Here is a 22973-nt window from a genome sequence, read left to right as displayed (position 1 = left end):
TGGCCCACGTTTGTTGCCCCTTTTCAAAAATACCAGGTAGAATGACAGTTTTTATGTAGAGATGTTTATAAATGGGGAGTTGCAGTCTTCTGTAACATCTCATACAAATGCTCATGTAACAAATTCTGCTAAATGGGGAGAAGCCAGCCAGCCAGCCTCAAATAATTCTTTTATTAATTATGTCCTCTCTCACATGATATGTGTTGTTCCTAAATGGGAAAGGACTACAGATAGCTTTTACTTTGAAACTCAAGGGCTGGCAGATTGTAGGTTACTCTCTTGTGCATGTTTTCCCAAACTCAGATAGCATGAGTATTTGCCGTTTCATAGAAGAATGGTAAAAGTTCTCTAGGAACCCTTTCTGTTTAGCTTTTCCAGAGAGGTTTGAAGCTCTTCAGAGGGAGAGTGCAGTATTTCCTGCCACACACTTGAGATTGTTCTTTGTTCCTCTGTTATGCAGGTTTACCCTAAATTTAGTGAAGCATAAGCTTTTACTAGCAGGAATTAAGAGGAGGTTTTTACCCACACTGCAGAAGAGGTTGCTCGATGGTTGTTATATTGAAGGTGAATAGTTGGAGGTGACCTAAAACACTTGTCTTGAGTTCAGTGGAAGTAGTTCAGTTTAACTCAGAAGATACCTGCAGCCAGGCAGCTATGTTAATCACTCAACAACTATGTGCCCCAGTTTTTCTAGTTACCACAAATAAAATCTCTGGCTTCTGTGATGCTTACTTCTTATACTTTAACTTTCTCTGTTTGAAAAGGAAACACAGAGGCCAAGAGACACAGCCTGTCTATGCAGGTCTAGACCAGCTGGCAATTTACTATACTTACATTCTTGAGTTTTATGTAAGAAATAGGGAGTTAATCTTAGTCTTAACTCCAGTTTGTTTATACATGCAAGTAAAACAGAAAAATCAGCATATGTGCCAATTACTGTGTATGGAAGGGCACTGCAGTGTACCCAGTTACCTGGCTGGGAGCTCTTGGGAATACTGCTTATTCCCCTGCTCGTGAAGTTGTTGATAGACAAAAGTAATGTGACCATACAGGAAATAGTATATAGTTTGAAAGAAGGTTGATCAACAGGAGGACCTATAGATTTTTTTTCTACCTCAATATAAATATACTATTACATGAAAAACTGCTGGTAACAGCATTACTGTATCTTTTTGAGCCAGGTCTGTGTTGTATACTTACAAAACACAGCCCAATAACTTTGTCTTTTCTTTGCAGTGAATGACACCAAGAGGAAGCAGAAGGTCCTTGGTCCCAACCAAAAACTTAAATTTAATCCAACTGAATTAATAATTTATTGCAAAGACTTCCGTATTGTCAGATTTCGTTTTGATGAAGCGGGTCCCGAAAGCGCAAAAAAGGTATTATATCTTCTTATGAAATCTTGCTACTTGCAATGACTAAAGGCAACAGCTGTGCTAATAAGAACATTTTGGTTAAAGTTTTGATAGAGAGGTAGGAGGGAAGAATTGCAAATTAATCACATTCTGTTAGAGGAGAATATCTAGATTTAGAGTCAGAATTAGTAGTTAAAAAGCGTAGTGTGATGTGTTAACGGTTTCTGTTCATGTAAGATAAACATTTCTTGTCATCTGTTGTACTTTTAAAAATTAATAATTTATGAAACAAATCTTTTTAAAGACTGCATTGCAGCTGTGCAACAGATGGTTACATGTTTATGGAAAATGTTTGAAGCATTACACATTTTTCTGAAAGTCATAAGCTTAATGTACCCACAGGTAAAGTGTACTATCTTACATACGCCCTTCTTTGCTTCACAAGGCAAGTTCTCCACGAGCTCTCCAGTGACCAGTTTGTCTAATCTACATAAAACTATGTGCTCTTTCTCAACACTTTCTCAGAAAAGACTTGCATACCTCTGGACAAGAGGAATTACTTCTGTCTGTACATTCCTAGGAATGTCATTCCTTCCCAGTTCTAACACTTGCTGTTGTAAGTTTCAACAAAATCGTACAGTGTTATTTAACCTGGTAAGGTCCAGGTAAGTTTGTGCTAATCGGAGATGATTAGCCTGCATAACGTTAGCCCACCAGCTTCCTTGTTCTGGGTCAGTGCCATAGGTTATTTGAGTTGCAGCTCCTCTGATCCCCATGGCACCAGGAGGGGGCCAGGCATGGCACAGCAGTTGTTTTGTAAGGAATGACCCAGTCTGCTCACAGAGCTTAAGAATTCCCCTTCTCCGTAGGATAAAGTTTGAGCTTAACTCTGTAAGTCCTAAGAGCCATCTGCCCAGATGTAAGTCTGTTTGCAGTTATCATCTGAGTAACTGTAACTGAAGCAGTTCATCACTGCTTTACCTTTTACCCTCTGATAAAGGTCCATGGGCCAAAGGCTGGTGATGAAGCAGACTGTTCTTTCCTTGCTGCTTTTCTAGGTTCCCTCCTGCCTGCTGCCTTTACTGTTTCTAACCTTTCACGTTTGGCAATCTTTCAGCAGTCAGTTCCCCTTTTACAGCTTCTCTGAAATCTCCCTGGAGCACCCTGTCTGCTGCAATATCTTTATAGCAACTGTTTCTAATTGGCTGTCACAGCTAAGAAGAGTGATTAGCCTGGAGGAGGAAAGCATAAACTCAGCATCTCATTAACACTTTTTGTGCTGCATTTACTTACGCAAGAGCAAAAAGTGAAGCCTTTTTCTGAAGGTGCTTGCTTCATACATTTATAATTACATGGTCAAACGTGATTTCTTTTGAAAGGAAGAACAGCTAGTTCTAGAGATCCAGAGGATCTGAATCTGTGTGGTTATAAAGATAGTGCTGGTGGTGACCAAGAGTTGCCATTATCCAATAGCAGAATGCACTCACCGGAGGAGTGGAAGAAAACTTGTACAAATTGTCCTATCAGCTGTGTGGCTGCTGTTGCAGTTTTGATGCATCAAATAGGTTACTGCAGCTTTGTGGGGGTATATCACAGAGCACACTTCTACTGAGGGGAAATAAAGTTCTGTTAACCTAATCTTTCCGTAATAACATTGTTCTGGTAGCACTAAAGTATAAATGTCTAAAACCATGAGTCCTTGGATCAGGTTTCTTCTATCTGGGTTATAAATTATTTTGGAATGCTGGTGAACACAACTAGAATGGTCTTACAAAGTTATTGACTGGAGTTAATTTGTTCCTTCTGGCATTTAAATGGCATGCCAGCACCACACTGTGAAAGATTTTTTTTGGTTTCTGCTTCTGCCCTTCAGAGCAGTACATATTAGCAAGGTTGTCCTGATGTCTAAAAACAAAGGAAGGTGATCAGGCCTCCTGAGTTCTGATGGGAGGGAATTCCTGCTCTTCTCTTAGGCCAAGTGTGCTAGCACAGTCTCCTGACCAAGAGTATATTGTAGTTTTTCACTTGTTGTTCTTACAATAAGCAGAAGGGAAGGTGATGTTACAGAGAACATTACAGTCTCTCTTCTGTAATGCAAGAGACCTGCATTTTAGTTCTTTATAAATCATAAATAGCTTCCTTTAACTTTACATAAATACACACAGCAGGGAGATTTCTAACTAAATGTTGTCCTGGTAATGCAGAGGAGTATCATCCTATGAATGAAGCACTGATAGGTCAAAATGAAATATCTACCTACTAAAATAGACACTTCAAACTATGGAGTATCAATGTCTCTGACTTGTTGCCAGTTGCTAGCAAATGTTCCGCTTAGAGCGAAGATTAAAGAAATAAAACCAGTACACTTAGTAATTACTACTTAAAAATGAGCTTTAAAATGTATGGAATAGTTTTGACAAATGGTACCTTTATACAGTTAAGTATTTTGTTTTATGCAGAGTTCCTTGAATGTAATGAAATAGCAGCATTCGGTCACATAAATCAGTGTTGGCAAAGAAAACATAACCTGTTCGTAAGGAAGTATCTGCATTTGCTTAACAGGGCATAAGAGGGAATAACTCTTATTAATTAAGCTGTCTTACCAGAACAGAGTATTCTGAGTCTCTTTTTGGTAGTGAGTGTGAAAAGAAGGATCCAAGTTTGAAAGCAGTCAGGCTTCAGATGTGGACAGCCTGATGTGATGGCATATAGAGATGATGCATGGGTGATATTGGTAGAACTTTCACAGGTGTTTTTCACTACCTTTAAGCAGAAACAAATTGGAAGAACACATGGAAATTTGAGGTGAATTAGTATATTTTGAGGTAAATTATTATGGAGAAGCTTAAAAATCAGTTCTATTAGAAAAATACCTTCAGCATTAGTTGCAGCCGATACACAGAATCATAGAATAGTTAGGGTTGGAAAGGACCTTAAGATCATCTAGTTCCAACCTCCCTGCCGTGGACAGGGACACCTCGCACTAAACCGTATCACCCAAGACTCCATCCAGCCTGGCCTTGAACACTGCCAGGGATGGAGCATTCTCAGCTTCCTTGCTGATGAAATACTGTCTCAACGTTAATCAGTCAAGTAAATATTTTTTTCCTCGTTTTTATTAATGGATATTTGGGAGGCAGGAGTAAAGGAATAACAGAGGGAATGGAAAATTGCAGTCATCATTACTTAGCAGTTTAATTCTGTTTTGTGTCTGAAATAAAGCTAGAGAGTCTCCAAAGGAAGGAAAGCCAGATGGGTGTGGGAGGAAGTGGAAAATGGTATCCTTCCAGTGAGTTCATAGGCCAGGTAGCCTGGCTTGGGGAAGGAGGTGAAGTGCAGGGCTATGCTAACTTAGCACATCTTAAATATGACTGTTCAGAACTCTTTTCCAAGGGCATTAGCAATATTTTGAAGCGCTTGTCCTTTGTGAAAATTCCTGTTGGAGAAGAGGAGGGCTTGCCCTGAAAGTACGATTTATTTTTCTCAGATGGGGGTTGAATAGGGGACACTGACACAGGGAAATGGCCTTTGTACTATGAAATAATTACAGCCATTGTGTTTTCTGCTTTTAATAAATGAACTTTCCAACAAGCAGCCTATTCTCTTGTTATTTGACTGAGCCTAAATATCTTCAGCTTTACACAATTGCAGATTGGCAAGAATACCAAACATTTTTCAGTTTGATATGAGAACATTTCCTGTAAAACGTGTTTGCCTTCCAGTTTAAGAGCTTTCTACTTACGGTGATAATCTGCTGCGATCTGTGGAATGTGCTTGTCTTTTGAAAGTTTCAGACAATAAAACTACTACACGGGTTTAGTGAGTAATAAACCAAAAATTAGTATGTCTAATACTTGTGTATGTACGAGTGGAATTTGTCTAAAAGGTAAAAATGAAGACAGTAGCAGGATAAGTGTGTTGTTTTTTTTTTTTAGTAACAGAAATAGAGGTGCTGTGCCTGTATTGTAATCTACAGGTGGACCGTTCCAGTCATGCAATACCTGGTGTTGGGTAATGTCTGCACTGTGGAACACCTAAGAGCATTTTTCAACTGCTGGGTTCAAAAGCACAGCTCTGGTCTCATGCCTTTTGGGAACTGGATCTGACTGCTTACCATTCTCCACCCAATTTTACTCCTCAACACAGCACACACGTACTCTTTCTCAAATGTGGCAAGCAAATGACATAGATTTCAGCTGCTGCTTTTAGAAATAGGCTATACTGTATTTGTATTGTGTTATTTGGCAGCACAACAGAATTTTTTAGCATCTTGCGGTTCATCTTCAAGCCTTGAGAGTAGATCAGTATAGTAAAAGGCTTTCATCCTTCACTCCCACAAATGAAGGTGAGGAGTAGCTCTGTTAGTTACTCAAGTGAAAAGTTACACAGAAAAATGGAAGTCAAAATGCGTATGTACAGAGATTTCCATTTCATTTCATTGTGAATGATAGGCAAAATAAGTCTATTAGAAGCAGCGAGTATTATGGAATAGCTATGATTTGTGCACTGAAATCACAAGATGTAGTAAAATGTGCATGGCTTCTAGTTACTCCATGGTAGTTATGAAAAGTTTTACCAGATCTTGGAAATGAGCTTATAACTGTTCATTTGAGAAGCCATGCTAGGCTATTTCCCAGTGACACATTTACTGTTTGAGTTTTCTGGGGGGGTGCTGTCCCACCCCTGGAAATGCCCTGTCCTCTACTTTCCTTTGTACTTTCATTGTAGAACTGAAAGTGGGAGAAAAGTTAAAGCAACTGTTCTTCTAAGACTCGGTAGGAATTTTTTTGTTGGGCAGTGTTTGTGAAAAACCCCTTTCAACTCAAGTTAGTCCACAGTCACCACTGGGCTTATAAATAGTGAGGAATGTCCTCAGCAAAAGCCAAAGTAAATAAAAATATGGCAAAAGTTCCATAATGCCATATATGTTGTATACAAGCTAGTAAAAGTACAATAACTTTATCCATGCGGAACTCAGCATAAGTGAGCTCTCAAGTTGTTTTTTCCTGTGGCACAGTGCTACCAGTAGTAGCGTTCCTTCAGCTGTGTCTTGCAAGTCTGTCTTTTATGTCCATGACAACAAGAAAACTTTCCTTCACTGACAGAAAACAATTTCTTGTAGAAAAAATAAATATCCAAAACTGCTGAACAGTGAATAAATGGTGCCAAGCTGTTGCCAAATATAAAAAGTCAGGGAGTTGAAGGGAAGAAAGAAAATGAGAAGGAAAAAAATTAGGAAGTGATAATGTGAACTTGTACTGTGTCTTTGTCCCTAATTAAAAACTTTGTCATGTGGAATTTCTGCATCTGAACAAGTAGAATAGAATTTTGCATTTTATAACCTCCTTTTTATTAAATACTTCCTTTAGAGATAAGGTAGGCATATTTTAGTAAAAAGGGAAAGTCCTGACAAAAATCAAGTCCTAACAGTTTGAGAATAAGTGTGAATCTCTACTTGCAAGTTGGGGTTTTTTTTCTCCCTGAATTTGATTCTTCTAGATACTAGAGCTTTTTTGTCAAATCTTTTGTGTTTATTAGTGAATAACCACAGTTAAAGAGACAAAGGCTAGCAAAGCTTGACTGTATTTGAAGTATAGTATCTAATCCTAAACCATGTGCTGCACTCTTTAATTTTAATAATCTTAAGGTTCTTACCAAAATGAACAATTATACTAGTAGAAAGCCAGTTGCCTGTGTGATGCTGGTCCCGAGACCATTGCAAAGAATACAGAGACTTAGGCAAGACTCTTCCTTGTGCCCCAAGTTAATCTCTGCTGTTCTGAGGCTGCATCTCTCTCTCATTTTAAATCTCTGCTGACTTTCCCTTCCCAGGGCAGGGCTTGTGACTCAGCCTGATTAAACCTGATTAATGCATCAGATTGCCAGAGACGGTGTTGGAGCTTGCTATAAACCTGTAGGCATCTAGAAGTTATGGGTGGGTTTCTTTTGTGGATGAAATCCAGTCATCTGGGACAGAACCTACAAGGGCCAGGCCAGAATATGATCAAGCTGACATCTTCCTACCCTCAGAAAGTTTGGCTGATGTTTCAGTTCTCAAGATCAGCTGGGGACTTGGAAGGGGGTGATTACTGGCATGTTTAATTAACTGCAGATCCTCCACACTTGGCAAAAGGACCCCAAAAACTCACTTTTTATTGAAATTGAACAGTGATGGAGAATCTTTGGCCTGTCATTCAGCTGACAAACTACAAGTGTATAATGTAAAGAAAACATTTCCTACTCTGAATTACTTATTTCCAAGCAACTTTGGGGAAATGCTGTTATTACCAAAGTTCTTTTTATTTATATTCATCAACACTCATAATAATTTTGGAATAGAACTTAATGAGATGCAGGATTGACATAGGTCCTGGAAGTCTTCCTGAGAACAACCTTTTGTTGTCCCTTCCAAGGACAGGAGTTTTTGAAGGTTTAGTTTTGGTAGCACAGATTGGTAAGCCTGATGCCTATATGGGGCAATGGGTGGAAAAGATTTAAAAACAGTAATTGGATACAAATTTTGGTTAAATATGATACTTTAGGGAAGAACCAACAGGGCTTTTGTAAAGGGAAGTTGCCCTTCAAAAACCTCCTGGCTCAGCTGACAACTTTGTAGAAGAACTATCTGTCTAATGTTGTTGACTACTGATACCAGATGTTAGTTCAGGAAGTGCCTGAACTATGATGGACTGTTAAAAAATATTCTGGTAATATGTCATTATATGCTTTGTTTTTACCCTCTTAGGGTAAAAAAATTGCTCAGGGACTAAGCATCAGTTGATAGCTGCTGTCAGGAAGGGTGCTAGGTTGGGCCTTCTGAACTGATTCGGTATGGCCATTCTGATGTTCTTATGCTACATTGATAAGTACTTTTTATTAAAAATAAAGAAAAATTATCAAAGGACCAATTACAAATGATATTTTGCTGCAGTGTGCTCACCACCTGTGTGTTGTGCTCCGCTCTTTTTCTGTTCTCCTTCTTACTTCTCTGGGCAGGTGGGCAGGCACAGCACAGTAGCTCCAAGTCCTTGCTTGTCTCTGTTGATACAGAAGCATGTTTAGGGATGCCTGTTAACAGTCTGACCTTTCTTGCAAAAACTTAGTCCAGCCTTATCAGTTAATCACTCTTGATAGGTGGTCATGAACTTGCCTACTATGATTACAGTAATGGTCTCTTGAAAAATATGAGTATGTTTAACTATAGAATTCACTCCTCAAAATATGGAAATAAAGAATCAGAAGACTGATTTTTAACATTTGCTTTGCATATTTCATGCTGTCGTAATTAAGGGCAATAAATTTTATGTCTGTAAATAACAGTAATAAATGTTTCTTTCCTAGGTGTGCCTTGCAATAGCCCATTATTCTCAGCCAACAGATCTTCAGCTTCTCTTTGCATTTGAGTATGTTGGGGAAATATATCATAATCCAGGTAAGTATGAAAGTATTTTGATAATATTTTTCCTATTTCATGATATGTAACTTAAGTAAAACTTCCATCTAGAAGCAGTGGCAAAAAGCATTTGAGGCTTTCTCCAGGGGTAATGAAATTGGCTTGTCCTCCACCCAACCTCTTACTTTTGCTTATAAGTCACTCACTGTGATAGACATTAATGACCAAAATCAAAAGAAATGTCTTTCCTGTCTGAAACAAAACAAAACTACCTATGTCAGCACTTATGTCAGCATGAATACTCATATTTCTCAATTCACGCTTCGATCCTCCTATTGTATGTCTATATTGGTACTCTAGGTACCTAGCTAATCTCCCATCAGGCAGGCTTGTTCACCTGCCCTTCTTTTGGGAATAAGTTTCTCTTCTGGTGGTATTGCAGGAGGATTTGTGCAACTTGGGACTCCATACCTTCTTTCCTAGAGGCTTACTAGGCAGTTCTTCCCACTCAAAACCTCCACCACCCCCGCTGAGTTGGAGCACACCCTCTCTGCTCAAGGCCAATCTCCAACTGAACCTTGTCAGTTAGGTAAGCCTGAAAAAGATGCCTTTGGAACTTGATTTCTAGTGTAATGCTGTGCGGTCACTGCTTAGTGTTCCCCAGCCAATACACAGCTGAAACCCATCAGTTCTAGTGTAACAAGCCTCCAAATAGTGCAAGTGCCATTTATGGAGTTCTGTGGTGCTGAAATACTTCCTCAGCAGCTGGCATTAGAAATAGCTCATCTGCCTGTTACAGAATTTGAATGTTGTGGAATTATGAGCTCAGGCCTTCAAATTTGCACAAAAATGCATGTTTTTCATGCAGGTGCCTACATGACTGCCCTGTGCATGCACAAGACCAAGTGTGCATGTGGCTCTATGTTGCACACATAATTACACACATAATTTCTTACCTGATAGAACTTGGGCAGTTATTAAGGTCCATATACCTTAGCATTATAAAGTACTAGGGAGGAAGCCCATCTGCAGATAAAATTATAAAATAAAATGTTAAAGTGGAGTGTGAACAAAATGTTAGTCTGTCACAAAGTTGCCTTTACCCTGTCCTTAAAATACCATTTGCTGTATGGAAAAATACCTAGTGGAAGAATGACATAAGGTGGGTAAAAAACACTGTTCCTCTGGAGCAGCAGACTGGAATGGCAAAAGATAGTTGTTCTGCTGTGCTGCAGTTGCTGGAGAAAAGAGTTTGAAATACTTTTGGTTTGGCTTGGGTTTTTTTGTTGTTGTGAACCCTGGTGTTTGTAGCATAGATCTCTGGCTCTGCTTTCACAATTCCAGCACTGCTTTTATGGCTCTATCCCTGCTAGTCCCAGTAAAGTAAAAGTTGAAATACTGTCTTTGCGCTTCTCAAGGAGCATAAAGAGCCTGCGTTGCTCTGGTGTGTATGTACATCATTTTTTTCCAGGCTATATTTGATAATTATATATCCTGCCACTGAACAGTGAAATTACAACATTTTGGGGCAGTTATCAAATTTCTCTGTATACTGTCTTTGAACAACTACTTCAGTCTGACTTCAGTCCAGTTTTCTTCTGAAAAACATAACAGTCTGAGTATTGGTGCAAGAATGAAGTTGATAGATACAGAAAGTAGAAACTACACCATCACTGAGGTGACAGTAAAGCTATAAAGCCATATTCTGCTTTGTTTGGGCAGGCACTTACATCCGTACAGGCTCTTGCTAAAGCTCGGAGCTTTCATGGGGGAGGTAGTAGGGTTGAGTCCCAGTTTATTTCACTTTTATCTAAAAATTTACTTCCAAGTGTCAAGATACAGGCTGCCTCCTTGGCACATAAAGAACAACCAGCAAAGGAGACCCTTCAGTATTAGCAACAGACTATAGAATCTTTTCTTGGGCCCTAGCCACAAAATGGTAGGCCATCTTTCTGTGTGGATAAATACATATATATATAAAACCCCACAGATATATTTTAACCTGGCCTTCAAATGATTTTATTTACTGTTAGCACAGCATTCCTTTAAAGCTGTTGAAATGATAGAATTTTTATTTTGCTTTCTTCACAAGGTCCCTCATTAAAGGTTAGCCTATAAAGGATTCATGTTTTAAAACATTGCTAATTGTGGCATATTGAAGAGAGAAATCCTGTGACTGAAGATAACAGTTGTTCCTGGGTGTAGTGTGTCTTGCTCTCTATCAAGCAGCACAACGTACGAGTTTTATGTTGCTTCTCTGTTGAAAGTGCAGGAAAAAATAACCTTATGTCTTCATGTATCACCAAGTGTCATTCAATCACTGACCTGTTGTAGTACACAAGTAGGTAATGGTAGTCCTGATGCTGGTGGCTCATTCTTGTCATTAGGAAGGCGAAGAGTTTGATAATTTATTTTTCTCTTTTTTTAAAATGCGCATTGATGAATTTTCTTTTCCTAGCAAAGAAGGTGAATGGAATAGATCCAGGAGGTGGTGGTGCCAGTGGTCAGCAGACACCTTTGTTTGAAACTTACTCTGATTGGGATAGAGAAATCAAAAGGACAGGTGCATCAGAGTGGAGAGTTTGTTCAGTCAATGAAGGTTATATGATATCTACTTGGTAAGTTTCTCTTATAACACAAGTAGAAGAAAAGAAGGCAATTACACTGTCTTTTCCTGTCTCCTCTACCAAACCTTCCGTTCTACCTAACTGTGCACTTCACCCCTTGAATGTGCCGCTCTCTGGAGAGGCCCTTATTTGGAAGATCCTGCAAGTGTTGTCATTGAAGGAAATGGTCTGTTTTGGCATCTGTTGCTTTCATGCTTTTGTGCTTCCCTCTGAAGCACGCACATTTCTAAACAGGTAGATCTGAGCTGTACCAATGCTATGTAAGATCATGCAGACACATGGGACAACCAGTTAGCGCTGCGTTATTAGGGGCTGGCATGTTACAGTTTACCAGAGTTGGTAAGGCAGCATTGCCACAAGAGAAAAACTGATAAAATACATAGGGAAAAGTAACCTTTTGTATCCTGTTTTTTCCCCAAGCCTTCCAGAATATTTTGTGGTTCCATCTTCTTTAGCAGATCAAGACCTTAAGCTATACTCCTACTCTTTTATTGGGAGACGAATGCCAGTAAGTGTAGTCTTTATTCTGTTACTGTCCTTGGTTGATGTGCAATATTATCTTACATGTCTGCCAATTAACATAGCTTTGTGTGTAGTGTTAAGAAAACAATGTCTATGGAATAACACTAACCTGCATTGTTTTGTTTCTTTTGTGCTTTTTTCCCCATATTAGTTATGGTCCTGGAATCATCCTAACGGGAGTGCCCTTGTTAGGATGGCCAACATTAAAGATGTTTTGCAACAAAGAAGAATTGATCAAAGGTAATAGTTATGTTATTCTTTAATCAGACGTGTAACAACACAAGTGGTCACTGTGTAACACACAGCAGCAAATAGTTATTGAGGGGATACTTGCTTCGTAACGCTGTAGTGCGTTGGCTTTTGAGAAACTTCTTTGAGTATAGTTCTGGCACAATTTCTGTTTAAGGTCCACTTTAGTGTCAAATCCTGTGTAATTTTTCAAATTGTAAGGGATGTTTATCTTTCAGGCAGGCTGTCATTCAAGTGACAGAATATACTGATAAAGGGATCAGACAGTCTTTTGATGTTACTGTAGTATGACTTATGTTGGTGCAGACTTTCTGATGATAAGGGCCTGGAGCACCTCCCGTATGAACTAAGGCTGAGAAACTTGGGGCTGTTGAGCCTGGAGAAGAGAAGCTGCGTGGAGACCTCAGAGCAGCTTCCAGTGTCTGAAAGGGCCTACAGGGATACTGGAGAGGGACTCTTCATCAGGGACTGTAGTGACAGGACAAGGGGTGATGGGTTTAAACTTAAACAGGGGAAGTTCAGGTTAGATACAAGGAAGAAGTTCTTTACTGTGAGGGTGGCGAGGCACTGGAACAGGCTGCCCAAAGAAGCGGTAAATGCTCCATCCCTGGCAGTGTTCAAGGCCAGGTTGGACAGAGCCTTGGCGACATGGTCTAGTCTGAGGAGTCCCTGCCCACGGCAGGGGGGTTGGAACTGGATGATCTTAAGGTCCTTTCCAACCCAAACGATTCTGTGATTCTAAGATACAGTAAAAACTATTCCGTTCATTTTTGGCATTGCGAAATACAGTTTTATAGACGTAGTGCCACAATGCAGAGTATTTCTGGGAGATATTTCTCATTCGTTGTTCTTGATGAAAGGTGAATGCATCTAGAACCTTGCATAAGTAGTTTACTAGCTGGGTATTCTTTGTCCTTTGGTTTAATTTGTAGGATGAGTTTTTGTAATAGTACAAAGACTTGCATTGTGTGTGTTAGGCTGGAGCAATGAGTTTATTTGAAGCCCTGTCAGATTTCCTGGCTTTATAAACTTTATATGTGTTCTGTTTGTCTAGCATACATAAGTCTTATTAAAAATTGTGGAAAATTAAAACCTGAATAGAGCTAGTTAACTGTGAGTCAGCATAAGATTTTCATTTCCCAAACGTGTTGTTTTAATGACCCAGTATTTCCATTTTTATGTTCTATAACTAGCAGATACTAAAAATATGTGAGTCAAAAGCTTTGTGGCAGGAGCAATGTACCTCCTGAATACAAACTAGAAAATAAATAAGGTGCATGTTTTATGTAGTTTCAGTTGTTTGCAGCTAAAGCCTGTGGCATGTTTCTTGAAAGATGGTGTATTTCCTCTCCAATAATAAACTGGCTGATTCTTTTTTCTTTCTTAGGATTTGTAATGCGATAACTCGAAGCCATCCCCTGAGAAGTGACGTTTATAAATCTGATCTGGACAAGAGTCTCCCCAACATCCAGGAAATCCAGGCTGCACATGTCAAACTCAAACAGCTGTGTGTTAATGGTATGCAGGACTGTCCTCCTTTCATGGTGGTTATTTTCTTGAAATACAACAAATTCTAATAGTTCTGGCTGACAGGAATAGATGTTTGAAGTTGTTCTGCAATGTAATTACTTTCCTTGTTGCAGAGCCTTTTGAAGAAACTGAAGAGAAGTGGCTATCCTCACTGGAAAATACTCACTGGTTAGAGTACATTAGGTTTGTACCATGAATAAATTGATGATGGTTAACAAGATGTGAAAAACTTTCAGCAACGTAAATAAGCAGTGAATCAGTTGAAGGATTCTCTGTTTTAACATACGAGTGAGGCAAATCTAGATATCCCAGACAGTTTTTCCTTTAGAGTGTGACTCTGTTGCACTAACTGTTGTATCACTTTCTTTTTCTGTCTAGATCCTTTCTTAAACATTCTGCTGAGCTTGTATATATGATGGAGTGCAAGCATGTTTCTGTAGTTCTACAAGGTAACACAACCATAGCATGCTGTAATTGTTTGCATTAGTACAATAATGTAGATAATCACATTTAGAGAACATCAGCTGTAACCTTTATAGGTAAACCTCATCACTTCTAAATGGTTTGGGCATTTGAGAAACTAGAAAGGAAAAGCGTTTTGTTATGCATCTGAACTATAGTCTAGTCCATAGCATCAAGGGAATATGTCAGTTCGTGGGTTTTATTCTGATAATGGTGTGATAGAATCAAAACTTTAGGGTGAACTTTTATTCTCTATTAATCAGGCTAATGCTCCCTGCATAAGCAATATCAGTTTCACTCAGAGCTCCTATATGCAGGAGTATTTCTCTGGCAGTGGCTGCTGTTGTGTAAGTGCAAAAGGATGTTCCAGAAGAAAAAAGACACTGAAAAACTTCCTCCTGTGGTGATCAGAAAACTGTGATTTCTGTCATTTTCACAAGAGCCGCTCAGCTGCTGTAGCTCACTCTGCCCACAGAATGGCCTTCCAAAAACTGCTTCAGGGTGGAAATGCTCTTGACAATTTCCAGCAACATGAACACCCTCCTTGTCAGTGCATTTTGGTTTAAGTACCAGGCGTTTGGTGGGTATTTTGTTCCTGATGAAAGCGCTGCTGTGCTGGATGCTGCAGGAACCAATTACAGCAACACAAAGCATGTTTTGAAAGAAACTGAAAGAAAAACACTGGACCTAGTTGCCACTTTTTGCTCTTTTGACATCTAATTGTGTGTACATGCATCTATGCCTTATGTATTTCATGCACTGTGTATGTTATTCACAGAGGAAGAGGGCCGGGACCTGAGCTGTCTTGCTGCTTCGCTCATTCAAGTCATGCTGGATCCCTATTTTCGAACAATTGTTGGATTTCAAAGCCTAATACAGAAGGAATGGGTCATGGCAGGATATCAGTTTTTAGATAGGTGTAACCACTTAAAGAGATCTGACAAAGAGGTAAAAAGGAATTGTGTTTGTATGTGGTAACAGTACCTGGTTAATACTGGCCTGAACATTTATTCACACAGAAAGCTGAAGTAAAAGTATTTTTTAATACTTTAAAATCTCATGAAACTGATGTCAGAGAAAATGAGTCTTTGTTCAGGATAAAGATCTATTTTCTTTGTCCTCTGTAGGCAAGTGAGAATCAGTGCAGCACCAGGTGCAATCCAGTGTTGTTGGTTTTTTATGTTGTTTCAGTGTTGCTCATGAAAGGGTCCCACTGTTACAAATGCTAGCATATTTCAAATTGAAACAGAAGGGGGTAAGGAGTGGGGTTGGAGGTGGTGGTTTGCTTTGTTTTACCAAAGGAATCTGTTATACAGAATCATAGAACCAACTTGGTTGGAAAAGACCTTTAAGATAGTCAAGCCCAACCGTTCCCCAGCACTGCCAAGTCCACCACTAAGCTGTGGCACTCACGGCCTCACCTAAATGGTTTGCCAGCACTTCCAGGGATGGTGATTCCACCACTGCCCTGAGCAGCCTGTTCCAATGCTTCATCGCTGGTTCTTTTGAATGTGAAACCATATCAATGTGCAGTACTTCTCAAAGTACCAAGCTGATTGATTGATAGACAAGCACTGCAGCCTTAGGAACTGATACACAACACAGCTGCCAAGCAGAGGAATAGAGGGTAGCACCTTGCTTGATTTTCAGTATTTCCAGCTAATCTTATTCGGCCTCTTCATTGCAAAGGAGAGGCTTGTAATTGCAGTTGGAAGACTAGAGGAGCTCAGGTCAGCAGTCTTCTTCAGGGACAGTACCGAAGAGTCAAAAAACAAAGAGAGAGAAAAAGACAAGCAATATCCCCAGAGAGTGGAGGTAACAGATAGACTGAGGACACAGCACTAAGCAGAGAAAACAAATGAAGGGGTGAAGAAACTGAAATACGAAGGGAGGGATAATGAGAAAGCAGGACTTTGACCCTAGGAAAGGATATACAGGAGAGTGAAATGGGGAAGAGGAGAATATTTCTAAAGCTTTATATAAATGATAGCTTAGTCTTTTGCCATTGATGGGCCACTGTGGAAAGAGCTAAAAAGTGTAGTGAGAAGTTAACATGGTTGAATTGTAAGCTCTCCAGTCATGTCAAACAAGAAGGAAGTATATACATCAAGAAAATAAGGCTAAGAAGAAGGAAGGCCCATACAGCACTAATGTGGAAACTGAGGGATGAAAAGAGATGGCAGAAAACACTTTTGCAGCTACTTGAGCAGGAAGAGAGCCCAGGAAAGAACTGACGGGCTTCTTAGAGAAGGGAAAGCTGTTGGAAGGTAACCGAGGGGAAGCCAGATGACATGGGTGCTTGTGAGAGTGGCTAAACAGAAATAACAGGGTATTACAGGTGCATAAAATCCTAAAAAAATACAGTACTCCAACTAGCTTACTCTGTTGAGGAACGTACCAGAGGAATAGCTGAATACCCTAATGGAGCACTAATGGCAAAGAAATCAGTGTGACTTGGGAAAAGCTTCAGCTAAATCTAACAGTTCTCTGTTTCTTTCCCCAGTCTCCTTTGTTCTTGATGTTTCTTGACTGTGTTTGGCAGCTGCTAGAACAATACCCAGCAGCCTTCGAGTTTTCCGAAATTTACTTGACTGTACTGTACGACAGCGCACGTGTATCACTGTTTGGCACTTTCCTCTTCAACTGTCCTCATCAGCGAGTAAAGGAAAGCACTGTGAGTAGGAAGAGTTACACCTCCTTTTGAAACAGGGGACTTCAGCATGCCCTTCTGGAAATAACGTCCTCTCTACTAACTGCTATTCCTGTGCCTTTTCCAAAATGTCAGACTGTTCAGGGCAAAATACTCAGCTCCCCAGGTCAATATACTCAGAATGAACTTTCAGGTGATCTTTGCATAGACAGTAACTAACTATTCAAGAAGAAAGTCTGCAGAAGTTTTTTCCTCTTTACCAGAAAAGTGTTGTTACTGTACATTGTTATTTGTACTCCCCTAGGAAACAGATTTGCATCTGGGACTGATGAAGTAGAACGATATGCAATAAATAGCATTTCATGCTTCAGCAGACACTGAAATCTCTTGACATAATTGTTTCAATAGTTGAAAAAGACTGTGTGAAGTTCAGATAGTAATGCACATTGAAGGTGTGTGGAAAACTGAACACTTTGTTTTGGAAACTGGAGTTTATCAGAACTGCGTGTAGAAAACTTTTGATGGCTGATAAAATGAAAACTTAATTATTTTGTTCACTATTTTCCCTTGAGAGTTGTAGGTAGCTGCCTTACAAAGAAAGAGAGCACTGGGGGACTGCTAGTGTTATTCTTGAAACAAGAGTTTGGGGGTTCAGAGTAAACAAAATTTAGTATCATTGAAAAGTAAAAATTGCTCAGTAAGCATTAGTCCTGCCTCTGCATTGCTCAAATGAAAACCAGGGTACAGCCATTTTCTCTGGCAGCCACCTCTACATTATATCCCTGCTCTTCTTTGCCCAGCAGTTATGCACTGCTTTATAATTAAGATCTGTGAATAAGCCTGTTTTCTTTGATTTTAACATGCCTGAATGTTAACTTCTTGCAGGAGTTTGCCATAAGCAAAAATATTCAGCTGGGTGATGAGAAAGGCCTCAGATTTCCTTGTGTTTGGGACTGGTCTCTTCAGTTTACAAACAGGGATCGCCTGCTCTTCCACAACCCTCTGTACATTGGAAAGAGTGCACCTTGTGTACAGAATGGAGCCGTGAAGACTTTTAAACGCTCAAAGGTAACTATAGTGATGTCTGCCTTTGACTGGAGTGTTTCTGTGCTTAACCATAATGCTCAGACATTTACAGTTCTATAGTGTTGCACACCCTCAGTTTAGCACTAGGAGCATTAATTCTCTTAGCTTCCCAGCCTAAAGAAATGATTTTCTGTGGAAGTAAAGATGTAAACTGTTGAGCCATGTGTTCCAAGATGTATTCTGATACAGCTGAGATCATTGCCAATGTTTGCATTCTTTCACCTATGGAAAAGTGCTGGTGTGCCACGTTTTCCCCCCAGGATTGTCAGTTTTTTCAGTGAACACTGATCAATTCGATGATTCATTGTTTTAGAAAGTCTCGAAAACAGATGTATTTCTATGCAGAGGCCACTGGTGGGCCCACTGTTTGCCCCGTGAGCCCTGCAGTAGTGACTCAGGCTCAGAACTGTTGAAAGGTCGCATCATTTCTCTGGATCCTAGCAGCTCAGGGAAATCTGCTATCCCAGTGAGCATAAACCTGGAGAATTACCAGTGTTTGTTTTCTGCAGAAAAACTACAGCTCCACATTGCGAGGTGCACCCCCAGCATTAAAGAATGGCATCATCAGTGAGCAAGAGTTCCTTCCAAGAAGAAATTCTCTGATACTAAAACTGAAACCGGACTTTCTCCAGCACACAGAGAGTCCGACTGGCAGTATGGAACAGTACTTCAGAGACTGGTTTGCAAAGCCTGTTGATTTGCACGGCGTGATCCTACCCCGTGTCTCTGGAACACAAATAAAACTGTGGAAACTGTGCTACTTCCGCTGGGTTCCTGAGGCCCAGATTAATCGTGGTGGCTCCATCACTGCTTTCCATAAAGTGTCTTTGCTGGCAGATGAGGTAGACATGTTAAACCGGAATCTTCGGCAGTACAAAAGCAACTCTTCTTTGCACAGCAGCTGCTTGGAACTGGATCAAAGCAGGATGTACTTCAGAGCAAATAGTTTAAATGACACCTCTGGGGCCCCAGACTTTCTCTCCTCCTCATTCCCATTTTCTCCTGTAGGGAACCTCTGCAGACGGAGCATTCTGGGAACACCTTTAAGCAAATTTTTAAGTGGTGCCAAAATCTGGCTATCCACTGAGACGCTTGCAAATGAAGACTGAGATGTTGTGATGGTTTAAAGGTGTAGGGAAAATAGAGCCTATCACTTTGTCTTTTCTAAGTTAACACTGCTAAATGCGGCATTGAAAGCTGTAATAATTTTTATATACAAACATTACGTAAGTTTTGCACAGATATTTAAAAGCAAAGCAGTCATGCTTCAGATCGCACATGTTTGTCTTCAGTAGTTCTCACCTGCTAGGGCTGCTGGTCCTGAATTCCTTCTGTGGTTTTGTGGTTTGGCTCATTCTAAGCGGTGGAGCGCTTCATTAGCTAACAGAAGGGCTTGATGTGGTCATGCATGAGGGTTCTGCTCAACAGATCTTTCTTCCCAGATAGTGACTGATGTGACTGCAGTGTCAACAGCTCGGCAGGTCAGAGAGTTCAGTGCAGGGGACACAGACTGACAGCTGAAACCTGGGAACAGACTATTTTATCAGATTGCCTCTTCACGAAGAACACTTCCATGTGGACATACATACATACATACATACCCACTAACATTCTGTGGCTTGGCTACCCTACATAGGTGTTAATGCAGTGGGTATCCAGGGGTTATGTACTCCCTTTTCTTTCTCTCCCCAAAATGTATTCATTAACAATTACTCAGATTTGTGGTCTTTCTCATGAGCTTGACTTTAGATTATAGGAATCAACTTCAGGGCGATGCACTGTTAACCTTAAAACATTTACTGTAGATCTGGTATTGTAGTAGTTTTAGAAGTGCCTTTAATTGGGAGGAGACAGCAGCAAGGTTACTCTAATGCAGCTGATGACTCTCCCCCCCAACTTTTTACAGTGGGTTGATAAGGTAAGTTTTTGTTCCATCCCCCACTTTCCCCTACCCTTTTCTGGAAATAACAGAAAGGCAGCTTCTTCAGCAGGTTTTTCCTCTTAAAGGTTAAGCTCTTTTTTTATATAAGCACCTCCGATACTGAACATTAAATCCCTGCCGACCCTCTCCTCATTTTGTGGTAGGACGGAGTTGCTTTCAGCAGAATTCATACTGAAACCCTGTTGGGTTCCAGGAAGGAGGACAGGCTCCAAGTGGAGCTGTTGTCACTTGTAAGCAGGTGCTGGTGAAGAGTGGTTGGTGGTGCCTTCTTTTTGCATACATGCATGTCCATATGGCCAACGCAATGGGCAAACACTGTTCGAGGGAATTAAGTAAGTCCAACAGCCTCCTCTTTGCTCTAAAACCTTTTAAATGATACCTTTCCCCTGGATGCGATGCCAGAAAAACCCCTCAAGTTTCATAGGGAGAAAAGCAAGAGTGTAAAGTATGCTGGGGAGTGGTGGACCAGCAGTGCTGTATTTTGTGTTACCTGATTTCTGTGTAAAGCACAAATGCTATTGAACCAACACTGAGCTTCCATTCAGGTGTTGACTCACAAGTTAAGGCACTGAAGGCCTTACATGATAGACTAGAAGCTATTCTCAGCTATCAGGGGGAAACAGAGAGGCTGTATGATGATAATACACAGTATGTTAGAGTTAAAAAAAAGGCTCTTCCTTTGTAAACCCAGACTGGTCTGCAGTGCAGCCTGAACTGCAGTGTGGGTTTTGGACGGCTAAGATTGCTCAAGTATTTATTTTAGAGGATGTGCATCTGGAGTGGCCACAGAGGTGCAAGCTTTGTGCTAGAGAAGCCCAGTGCCTGCAGGACCCTGCTTCCCTGGGGCTAAAAGCAACCTGCCCTGCAGAGCTGCAAGGGCACCAGGTTTGGCAGCGGGTGAACGGCAGGTTCGTGGGGAAGGGGAGGGAGCAACTTCCTTTTTAACCAACCAACCCCCCAAAATTCTTCTCTATGCAAAGCAGCTGTGTGTGCACATCTGCATGTGGACACACACACATATATGTTACAACATAATGCCACGTTGCTTCTGATCAACTGTTTGCGAGGAAAAACCATGTATTTGCCTCAATTGCCTAAATATGCTGCAAGATGGTCTGAGCATGTAAAATGGTCCACAAACCAGTTGTTCATTTACAAGCTTGCTGGAGCAGTCACCTACTTGTTCAAGTCATCATTGAACTGTTGGTATTAGTTTGCTTTTGTGATTTACACACACACACACACCCCCCGCCCCCCCCCTATTAGCTTACTGCTTTCCCTGGCCTGATACTTGACATAAAAGACCTCAATGTGTGTGCTCAGTGTCTTTTGGTACCAGTTTTTTCTTTTTAAAATCACAGTTAAAAATATGGACTCTTTTTCTTCTCCCCCTCCCCCCCCTTCCTTAAAACTTCTTTGGTTTAAAGGTACCAAAACTGTGTAAATAAACTACTCCTCACAAGCAGCTGGTGGAATATAAAAATAAAATGAATGTTCATAGGCTAGTACCCTTTGGGGGAAATGGGTACTCTATTGAAACAGGACTGTCTTTTGTAAGAGATTTCAGACATTTTTTGCATTTCAGTTCTAAGATGTGTACAGATGCTGCAGATGGTCTGTGTATTTTATATATAGAGTATGGGAGGGGGATAAAAATAATATGCCTTTATAATAAACAAAACCTGTCTAAATATCAATTTACCAAATAATAGACTTATAAAGAAATTTTACACAGTTCAAAAACAGAGGAGTTTGAGGAGCAGAGGCCATGATGGCCACAAGCTGGGGGGGACAGGGAGGATGGGGAGCTGTCTGCCTTGCTTTGGGAATGGGCACCAGATCCTGCTTCCCAGAGTCTGAGCCACTGCCCGTGCCTGTGTGTGTGCTCCTCCTCTGAAGTTAAACAGCTTGACTTCTTTGAATTTACTTACTGAAAGACAGGTACTAGACGTTAATTCTCCAATCTGCACAGTTGCCTTATCAATAGTCACTAGGGACTGCTCTGAACCGATCTGTGATAACTTTCAAAAGCAATTCTGGTGTGTGAGTATGTATCTTTAACTTCCCTGTACAGAGTACTGACACACAAATGTATATATATATATGTGTGTATATATGTACACGTGTTCAAATTGTAATTTTTGTTCACCATTTAATGCTACATACTGTTAATGCCATCCTGGTGTTGCAAGAGTAGAACAACTACTAAGAAGCTTCTCTTTTTTGTCTGTGTGTCGAAAACGTGCACTATTTTGGCTGTTACTGGCTGTTCTATCATGACCTTTGTACTACACTGTAAACCACGTGGGGGGATACAGAACACTGATTAAAGTGTCCCTCCAGTGTCATTAATTACTGCAAGATAGAGCTAATTGTAGACTGCATTGTCATGGTAGTGCAGCTTTTTTTCACCATGTTCTGCCATGCATCAGAGACACTGCTTTCATTCCAGAAATGCATTGCGAATTGTGTGTTGGTGTGTGTATGTATGCCCAGGCCTGCACGTGTGTTCACTGTGCGCTGCCTGCAATACCACTCTGATATCAAATGCCTTGTATCTTTAATGAAAATGTAGCAAGTGGGGCAAAGGTTTTGGTAACTCTCAGATGGAAAGACATTAAGACCAAAAAATTTCTAACATTTAAGCAAAGGACAAAAATCTTCAATTTGCCTCTAACATAAGAGACAGAAATCTGTACCTCAGCTCGCTCTAGGCAGTAGGTTCCTAATGCTGTTGCTGTGATGGTTTAGAGTTCACTATTTCAACTGAAAACTAAAACCTTTGTGCCTGATAATGATTTATTGAGTAAAGTAGCAGTGCCAGGAAGATTATAAAATCCTGATGCTGACTTGTGAATGTGAATTAAATTAGACTAAATAAAAGTTCATACCTTTCCACAGTGAACTTCAGGCCATTTTTTCACTTCCTCTAACAAAAAAAAACAGTTGGGGGGTTGTTTATTTTTTCCAAGAAAAGCAGGAACACTGTGCTGTAGAAAGAGGATTCATAAAAAAGCTGTGCAAACGATCTTAATTTCACACTATGTTCTATTACAATGTCTGCTGTTTGTACGGTAAGCAGAATTTCTGGTACCAGGAAAACTTAGTATGAGAACGAAGACTCCAGAGAGTTGGCCTTGTGTTAAAGCTGAGCCAA

General features: G+C 40.3%; 1 protein-coding gene across 3 annotated transcripts in view; it reads left to right on the top strand.

Moving 5' to 3' along the window:
* MTMR10 (myotubularin related protein 10) overlaps positions 1 to 22716 on the top strand; it is a 44184-nt gene extending 21468 nt beyond the window's left edge. For 2 of the 3 annotated variants that reach the window (XM_030497968.1, XM_030497965.1), the window contains exons 5-16: positions 1237 to 1379; positions 8697 to 8787; positions 11207 to 11366; positions 11796 to 11883; positions 12049 to 12137; positions 13534 to 13664; positions 13790 to 13859; positions 14055 to 14125; positions 14917 to 15086; positions 16642 to 16812; positions 17674 to 17856; positions 18384 to 22716. In XM_030497968.1, the coding sequence (XP_030353828.1) occupies positions 1237 to 1379; positions 8697 to 8787; positions 11207 to 11366; positions 11796 to 11883; positions 12049 to 12137; positions 13534 to 13664; positions 13790 to 13859; positions 14055 to 14125; positions 14917 to 15086; positions 16642 to 16812; positions 17674 to 17856; positions 18384 to 18983 (1967 nt within the window). In that variant the 3' untranslated portion in view covers positions 18984 to 22716. The remainder of the gene's footprint in view (positions 1 to 1236; positions 1380 to 8696; positions 8788 to 11206; positions 11367 to 11795; positions 11884 to 12048; positions 12138 to 13533; positions 13665 to 13789; positions 13860 to 14054; positions 14126 to 14916; positions 15087 to 16641; positions 16813 to 17673; positions 17857 to 18383) is intronic. The other variant, XM_030497967.1, reaches the window with a different exon arrangement.
* The last annotated feature ends 257 nt before the right edge of the window (positions 22717 to 22973 follow it).

The sequence above is a fragment of the Strigops habroptila genome, chromosome 9, assembly GCF_004027225.2.
Source record: "Strigops habroptila isolate Jane chromosome 9, bStrHab1.2.pri, whole genome shotgun sequence".
In the NCBI taxonomy this organism is placed as follows: domain Eukaryota; kingdom Metazoa; phylum Chordata; class Aves; order Psittaciformes; family Psittacidae; genus Strigops; species Strigops habroptila.
Note: the sequence above shows the minus strand (reverse complement) of the source record. Positions and strands in the feature narration are given on the sequence as shown.